We start from the raw sequence: 9,198 nt of genomic DNA, 5'->3' as shown, positions 1-9,198 counted from the left end.
AACCTGCGATTTCAGTATCATTGATATCAGCGAGCACGCTAATAACCTCAAAGGTCATGTCGTGGTCACAGAGGTCACATCCAGCTGTACGATGCTGAGGCTGCACACTCAGGAAGAGAGAGAGAGAGAGAGATCGAGCTGCACTTGAACCAAACTGCTGACTGACCTTATTTCGGTACCAGCAGCACCTTCACGCTGGGACATTAGTTAACCGTGTCTGGGTCACGCATGTGCAGAAAAAGACTGTTTGAAATAACAGAAAACAATTTCGCATTTGTGTTGCTGAGCCAGCGAGGAGCCTCGTTAAAGGCAACATCCGCATGAATAATGAAGACGTCAAAATATGACGTATTTAACGAAAAAAACACGGCATCTGTGTGCATTACTCATGGTCAAAACACCTGTGTGTGTGTGTGTGTGTGTGTGTGAGAGAGAGCACCACAGGCTCGTTCTTCCTCACTGAGGGAACGACGTTAGTCAGCGATGACGTAGAGCTGCGTCACATCGCTCCTGCCCGCTCATCTCAACATCTGTACGATCATCTGTGATGATGTCATCTAAGATTTGATGCTATTTATCATAAAAGTTACACAAACACGTGTTGACAGATGAGACTTATATTGTTTCTGTCACTGTGGTTGATTTATAATGCAGCAGACTACAACATTAACCTCTTAACGCCGATTGTCATGAATACGCATCATAGCACTTTAATCCAAATTGCATCGCAACATTCCTCTGATGCCGGTTTGTGCATTCAACACCCACCTAGGAACCTTTGCAGGCTCTGGTTTCTCGTCGGACCGGTCAAAGTGAAAGAACCCCTGTTCTAATTGTTGTAACAATGTAATGGTTGGAAGCCATTTTTGTGGCTGTTTTGATTAAATAAATGAATTTTGAATACACAAAAAAGATGTTTTTACTGCATTAAGCATTGAAAAAAGTGGACATACACTGTTTGTTTGAACCCTGTTCTCGTTGGTGCTATAATGTAAACAGTTGTAAACAATTTTGTGGCTTTTATGATGCACATTTATGAATTTTGAAAAAAAGTATTTCTATTGCATTTAAGCTTTAACGCCTGTTGTCGCTAATTTGCATAATTTATATTTATTGTATGTGCTACAGAAAAATGAACAAACTCCTCTTAATTTAGGATCAATTTGAAAGCAAAAAGAATTAATTTTTTAATAATAATAATCCTAAATAAATTCAGGCGTCAAGGGGTTAACAAGATGGTGAGGCAGGTGTAAATGTGACAAAACCACTTTTACAGAACTGTTGCAGTTAAAGCTGAAGCGCAGGTGATCTGTGCTGCTTTGTTCTGTTAGAGAAACAGGGAGGAAGCCAACAGCGCCACCTACAGAAGAACTGTTGCCAAAGAAGAATGTGAAGAATTGAACAATTCTGCGAAACGCCTGATTATGCTCAGTGAGATTATTAATTAATTATCAAAGCTCTACGCCAGCTTTTAAAATGCTTTTCATTGTGGCCCCTTTAAGGCAGCAGGAACAAGCTGAGAACACAACACTGACACAACATCATCGTTCAGTCAGAGAATTCAGTCTAACGAATGTCGCTCATTCATTTAGCTCTGATTGAAGGAACATGTGTGGTTATTTAGCTGCTAAATGTTTCACTAACAGCTGCTGCTGATTGGAGCGCCACTTCCTGAACGCTGGCACTGGAACCAACTCAGGAGATGCAGAATCATCCAGTGTGGGTGTTGATGGGAGCACTGGGGAGACGCTCAGATATGACCTCTGTGACATGGACATGAACTTAATGATGGATCATGACACTGACTGTTACTGAATTAGTAAGTGAGAGTGAATTAAAGAGCAGCCATGTGGAGCCTGAACAACATGGGGATGGAGATGAAAACATGGGTCAACATGGATCATCATGGATCCACATGGATCAGCATGGGTCAGCATGGGTCAGCATGGGTCTGCTGCTCTCCTTTGGTTCTATGTTGAATGTTCATCTCAATTAAGAGCAGAAGAAATAAAGTGAGATGTTACAGAGGGAGAGAGAGAAAACAGCCTGGATCAACACACACACACACGCACGCACGCACACACACACACACACACACACACACACACACACACACACACACACACCCTGGAAACAAAGCTTGATGGTAAACAGTTGTGAAAGCAGTGATGCTCTCTGACTCTCTCTGTTGTTCTGATGCTCCAGCTCTCTCTCTCTCTCTCTCTCTCTCTCTCTCTCTCTTTCTCTCTCTCTCTCACACACACACACACACACACACGTACACACACTCTCTCTCCAAAACAGCCGTTTTGGGGGGAAAATATGCTCTTGAGTTTTGTTCTATTTACGCTGCCCTTTCACATTAGGTCAATATGTGTGTGTGTGTGTGTGTGTGTGTGTGTGTGTGTTCTACAGCTCTCCTTGTATTTGCATGTTTCACCTCATGGCTAACTGGCTGCTGCACAACACACACACACACACACACACACACACACACACACACACACATAAACAGATGGACTGCATCTAGAACAGAGTAGAATAGATCAGCTTGTTTGTTTAACTGTACATTTACTTTATGTATTATCGTTATCATTATTTGTAGTAGTATTCGTAGCAGTAGTATTAGTAACAGTAGTATTAGTAGCAGTACTACTAGTAGCAGTAGTAGTTGCAGTATTTACTGTATTACTGGCTGTGTGTTCTTGTTTTTGTGGACTTGTTCTGCATACATGAGTAAAGTTTAAGAGATAATAATAATAATGATAATAAAACTAATAATTTATAGTATAGTTCATAGTATTTCACATGAAAATCACAAACATTATAGAAAAGTCCTAAAATATCTAAATAAGATTTGTTGTTTTTGATTCTTTTCTCTCCTTTGAATCATCTCAGGACACACAAGAGTTATCCTGTGACACCTTCAGGGTCCCGACCCACCGGCCGGGAATCACTGTGATCGAGGGACAGAGAGAGAGAGAGAGAACAGGTGCACAACATGATTAAAGAGGAGAGGTGATGATGAACTGAGTCAGCACAGGTGTGTACACACACACGCACACGCACACACACGCACACACGAGCACACAGCACGACACAAATCTGTCATTTCGTGTTAGATACAAAGAGAAGAGAGAGGAAACAACCACACACCTCCTCTTCCTCTCCTCCTGCTGCCTCCACACACACACACACACACACACACACACACACACTAAGACATTTTAGCTTTTGGAGTTTTGGGGAGATACAGATTCAGACTATTTGAAAATTGTGACACAACTCACACACAAACAGACACAAGCACACACACGAGGTGTCTGCGGCTCAGTTGGACTTTTGTCCTGTGAATAGATGAAGAGAGACAGGAGGCGCGCGCACACACACACACACATGCGCACACATACATGAAATAGCTTGCATCACAACCACAGATGCACACACACACACACTAACATACACCCTTTTAGCACAAACACATCACACAAGCAGCGTCGCAGAGTGAGAAAAATGCCGGACCATAATGCACTGCCTGAGGCCACCAATGCAATCTGAGGGACCCTCTTACTGTGTTTGTGTGTGTGTGTGTGTTTGTGTGCTATGAATTGAGCCATTACAAAGACACTGTTTATAGAAAGAGACAGAGAGACAGACTGTTTACATGAGCTAAAATGTTCTGAACATGTTGGCCTGATGAGAAACATTAATAATATTTGTGTCAATAATCAGCTTCATGGTGTTTTTGGTTTTTGTCGGAGGCGCTTTGGCGTCTTCTGATAGTGCAGACATGAGCAGGGACTATTTCAACCATCCCTTTAGTGGTGCATTCACGGAAGCTCAGACATCTGAGACGTATTATTCACAGAAAAACCCTGACAACATAAATACTGTCAGGATGACGTGAGAATCTGATTGTTTCTTTGAATCCATCAGTCGCTCCATGTGATGATAATTTAACTTTAACTACAACAGTAGGATGAGAAAACTAAATAAAAAGGAAAAAAGTGCTGAATGTGATGAAGTAGTCTCTTTAAGGTGATTTTTATCACATTTAAGGAAGGAAGTCAATTAAAAACTGATGAGATGATTGAAAAAAATCCCAGCTGTGAAGTAAAATATCTGCAATTCACAGATGATGAGCTACACCATGTAAAACCAGTAGTCTGGTCCCACCGGGGGAAAAACCCATGATACCAGAGGAGCCTGAAGGCAGCGATCCACCAGCACAACCAGCCACCAACCACCAACAGTTTTACTGCTGTAGCTGGTGGAGGCGCAGTTCATTTTTATCAATTTTATATGCGATGGAGTGGTTTCATTATGAACAAGGCTTTAACGAGCTCTGACTCCAGCTGTCAGACACACACAGCGGAGGAAAGACACAAGATTTCAAAATGACAAGAACGTAAAGGCCCTCAGTGACGTTCCATCAAAAACAAATCAAATCAAAAATCTTCTCATTTCAAAGCTTTAGAACTCACACACACACACACTCACACACACACACACACACACACACACAGACACACACACACACACACACACACACACACACACAGACCAGCTGACAGACAGGAAGTGTTAGATGGTAACCTCGGGGGGAACAACAGCTGACTCACACACACACACCTGAGCTTGTTTACGTCACACACAGGTGCGTGTGTGTGTGTGTGTGTGTGTGTGTGAACTAGAAAGGCCCACGGTCAGATCAGTAGACAGTCAGATCTCCGCCCTACCTCCTCCCTCTCCTCCTCTTCCTCGGAGGCCTCGCTCTGTTCATCCTCCCCCTCCTCCTCCTCCTCCTCCTCCTCTGGGAACTCCACATCCGACTCCCCGGGGGCGATGGGGACGCTGATGGTCAGGTTGGGGTTTGTCATGTAGCTGTCGTCCTCTGGCACCACGTACTTCTCCACGTGACGGCCTGGGGAGGGAGACGGCGACACAGCCGGGTCAAAGTAAAGATCAGTTAAAGGACTTTTCGGTTTGTTGCCGTGTTGAAGTTTGAACAGATCACAAAAACTGCTCGCTGGTGCGTTCACGATTCAGACTTTTAATGTCTGATGGACTGGATTTAGATTGTCAGTCTTATTGCAGACTTCAAGCTAACACTGTTGTCTAAAACATCATGGTATAATAGAGCAAAGATTCCTTCAGTGGAAGTAAAGGGCTCCAATCAGGACGTCACAGGATGTTCATTTTCAACAGAGACAGAAAATAAATGTTGCTGCTTTCTTCGGCTGTTGAAGCAGCATTTTCCAACAATGTTTGTGCTTCATCATTTTTTATCTTCTCTGTTTGATTTTAATGACAGAAGAGCTGATAAAACATTTCTTTGTGACACAAATCTCCAATATCCCAGCATCCTTGAATGCCTCCAGCTGTGAAACAGCCCCTGCTAGAAACAGCTGTACGATGCCGGATCCTAACGGGTGGAAACTACAGACGGATGCTATGAGCAGAGGTCTGAATTTAGTTTGGTGTGTGTGTGTGTGTGTGTGTGTGTGTGTGTTACCTATGACAGCTCCGTTGGCCTCAGTGTGGATGGTACTCAGGCGTTTGAGCTTCATCATGGCTTTTGCCTCTTTTCGCTTCTGACGACGACGCTTCAGGTTCCCGTTGAAGAAATCCACGACCTGCAGAGAAGACAAGACAACATGAGTCAGTGGAAACAGCCACGTGACAGACAGGTAAACCGTCTGTACACAGGTACGCTGTCCGGTACCTGTCTGCGGCACCAGGCCAGGCCTCTGGTGATCCTGTGGATGGCGATGTGCAGGTTGTTCATCTCGCCGTCGTCGTCCGGCGCCGACAGGTTGTCAGAGCTGAAGCTGCTGAGGAGCAGAGCCAGGAAGAGGTTCAACAGCTGCAGGCAGAGAGAGAGACAAGGTGTCAGTCTTACCTTTACGACTTAAACACTTCTGTTCATGAGTTGGGAGCACGGTAACACAGCTGCACTGACATCTGCACGGTGACATCATCATCTAAACAAACCGCAACAAACTGAGCAACTCCGCGACATCCTGTTCTGAGCACGGTGCTGCTAATGCTAACAGCTAATGCTAACAGTGGCTGATAGTCAGAAGAATTCATATTTGTTGGGTTAGCACGCTAACATGTGCTAATTAGCACTAAACAAAAAGTACAGCTAAAACTGGTGGAAAAGTGATTCATTTGCATGTAATTAGTCGTTAATTGAAGTATCTTGACCTGATGATGAGCAGTCAGACAATCACCAAAGTTATTACAGTGATCTAAAAAGTGCTTGCTGGTGGTGCTCGAGGAAACATCAGCAAACATCATCTGAGAGGCACAAATGTGCAGCACTAAATATACGACTATAAATATATATGAAAACGACAGAGGAAAACTCAGAGATTCACCAAAATACTGCAAATTCATCCTCTGAGAACGTGAAATATCTCAACCAAATTTCATGGCAATCCATCAAATAACGGTCAAAATATTTCTGTTCCAACCAAAGTGATGGACGACCAACAACTCTCTCTCTCTCTCTCACACACACACACACACACACACACACACACACACACACACATACACACCTTAACTCAAGTCTTCACCCTAAAAGTAGTGATTTACATTCTGGGCTCTTGAGTTTTGTCCCTGAAAGGAGCGAGTCCACAATGAGACAGCGTAAACTGATTTTTGTCCCCACAATGTGAGAAACACACGTACACACACACACACACACACACACTCAGCTGTGTTTAAAGAGAAGCCAATCCGGCTAAGAGCTGCACAGTGTGTGTGTGTGTGTGTGTGTGTGTGTGTGTGTGTGTGTGTGTGTGTGTTAGAGATCAGTTACCAAGAGCATCAGGCATTATTCAGCACACACTGAATAATCAACCTGCACAGGAAACTATGATACTATGTGTGTGTGTGTGTGTGTGTGTGTGTGTGTGGGACAGGGTCCAGGTCAGGTGGATCAGGTCGCAGCTTCCTGTGACTGTCATCAGATTACAGCCAGCAGACCTCAGAGCTGCAGGTGGTTTGTTTCTTGCTCAAAGGCACTCGAGCAGGACTCGGTGCAGGCTGCTGCGATGAACGTGAAAACGTTGCTGGTGCTGCTTTGTCTGATTTCCAACAATCTAACAGCAGATACCTGGTGTCCCCTTTTACATCACAATCGAGACTTTAAATGGTCCAAAAGTGACTGACAGTTTGTTTTGCTCACTGACTTTGAATCATACTAACACGCACAGTGAAGAAGTTCATTTCAAAACGTTTTAATATACTGTAGCACAGGTCCCCAGAGTGTCTGTAAGTAAAAACACATGCACATAACCAGCCTGTGACACCTTCACAAACACACACACACACACACACACACACACCCTGCAGCTGGTTGATAGTTATGAAACAACTTGACTGGAACCAGCAGCTTCCCAGTTTGTGGTTGTGTAAGAGGACACCAGGCCAGTGGGTCAATACCCAACACCAGGAAGAGACCTCTGACCTGTGTGTGTGTGTGTGTGTGTGTGTGTGTGCGTGTGTGTGAGAGGAAAATGGTTGTCTCACATTGCGTCTGTGTGTTGGATGGACAGTGATTACTAAACATTTACTTATTTACTCAGTATCTTTCAGATTACTTTGGCTTTTACTAACATTTTAGAAATAAAATTGATACTTGATTGACAGTTGACACAATTTCAAAGTGGGGGCTTCGATTTGTTTTAATGCACATTTTGAAATCTTTTATGTTAGAAGTTTATTTGCTGATATGTGTGAATGATGACTTCTAGTTAAACACACATTTTAATTCCTTTTCTACCAAAGTAACATAATTCAGCTCAACATGAGCAGGAGGGTAATCAATACAGACATCTGACAGTGTGTGTGTGTGTGTGTGAGTGTGTGAACTGCACGTGTGTTTGAGTGTCATTTTACTTGTGTAAATGTGTGAAAGAGGAAAAGAGGAGTGTGGGTTAGTGTCTATTTCTGTGTGTGTGTGTGTGTGCGCAAGCGCGTGTGTGTGTGTGTGTGTGTGTGTGTGTGTGTGTATTGATCCCAGCTGGTTGTGTGTGTGGTGTTTGTGCTACTGATCGGTGTCGGGCTGTCACATGCCCGGTTTCACCATCCCAAAGTGCTGCCGTCTGATTGGCTGCAGGTCCGACATAAACACCAATAGATCAATGCTGTCGATTGGTTAACATGGCAACATGCCCCGACAGCTCGGCCAATGACCTTGCAGCTTTCCAATAGCCGATAACAAATCCCTGACAGAAGTGACGATAGACGGCTGCCTTCATCCCTTTAACCTGCTGACACGTGAAAACACAAACAGTGACATTAAACAGGAGAGTTTTGATTCGATGACATCACTTCCTCCATGTGATGATGTTCAGGTGGGACTGAGTCACATGACTCGTTGTCTCATTGTTTCGAAACGACATGAATGAGTATAAATCAGGAGGAGCGACTCCGCCGCTGCGGCTGGGAAACCCCTTTAAAAATCACAGCAGCAAGTGTGTGTGATGGTGTGTGAGAGAGGAAAACAAAGTGTGTGTGTGTGAGTGAGTGAGAGAGAAAGTGTGTTTGTGTGTGTGTTTCCGGAGCAGTGGACCACCTGATCCCCCCCAATTCACCTCGTTTAACTCGTTAAGTGGATCGTATCAATTAGCTCGGGAAAGTGGGCCAACCCTCCAACACACACACACACGCACACACACACACACACACACACACACACACAGCACATACACACACCACATACACACACACACACACACACACACACACACACAGTCTGTCTGTGAAAGGCCAAACACAGCTGAGCCACTCGTCGACGACACAGAGACAGAATTTAATCATTTATTTTCTAGAATATTTTACTAATTTAGTTTCTTTTCTGCCTTCCTGTCATAATTTTTTCTCTGTTTTTGTTTTATTTCATTTCTTTCACTGCCTCTGACGGACCTTGTTAGTTTTTTTTTTAATTATGTCAAACTTCATTAAGTCTGTGACGAACACGGAGGCTGAGCAGCTGTGAAAACATGGATATGAAACAGAGGAGGAGGCAGGAAAATGGTACAATCCAGCGTTTATTAGAGACCCTGAACAGGACACGTCAGCGGTCTTTAAGACCACATCTGTACCAGGTGTGATACCTGGATACAACATGTGATCAGTTAGTGAGCAGTCTCGTTAACTTGAATCTAATTATGCGACTTATGA

At 43.8% G+C, this 9,198-nt stretch overlaps 1 protein-coding gene across 1 annotated transcript in view; it reads right to left on the bottom strand.

The window, feature by feature from the left end:
* The window catches only part of LOC121624260 (sodium channel protein type 4 subunit alpha-like), a 130,837-nt gene that overhangs the window by 34,994 nt on the left and 86,645 nt on the right, over nt 1-9,198 (bottom strand). The window contains exons 19-21 of the mRNA XM_041961913.1: nt 5,726-5,866; nt 5,516-5,636; nt 4,740-4,924 (exon numbers count right to left, since the gene is read on the bottom strand). Of these exons, the coding sequence (XP_041817847.1) occupies nt 4,740-4,924; nt 5,516-5,636; nt 5,726-5,866 (447 nt within the window). The remainder of the gene's footprint in view (nt 1-4,739; nt 4,925-5,515; nt 5,637-5,725; nt 5,867-9,198) is intronic.

Source organism: Chelmon rostratus, chromosome 20 (genome assembly GCF_017976325.1).
Source record: "Chelmon rostratus isolate fCheRos1 chromosome 20, fCheRos1.pri, whole genome shotgun sequence".
Taxonomy (NCBI): domain Eukaryota; kingdom Metazoa; phylum Chordata; class Actinopteri; order Chaetodontiformes; family Chaetodontidae; genus Chelmon; species Chelmon rostratus.
This window is presented reverse-complemented; position numbering and strand designations above follow the sequence as displayed.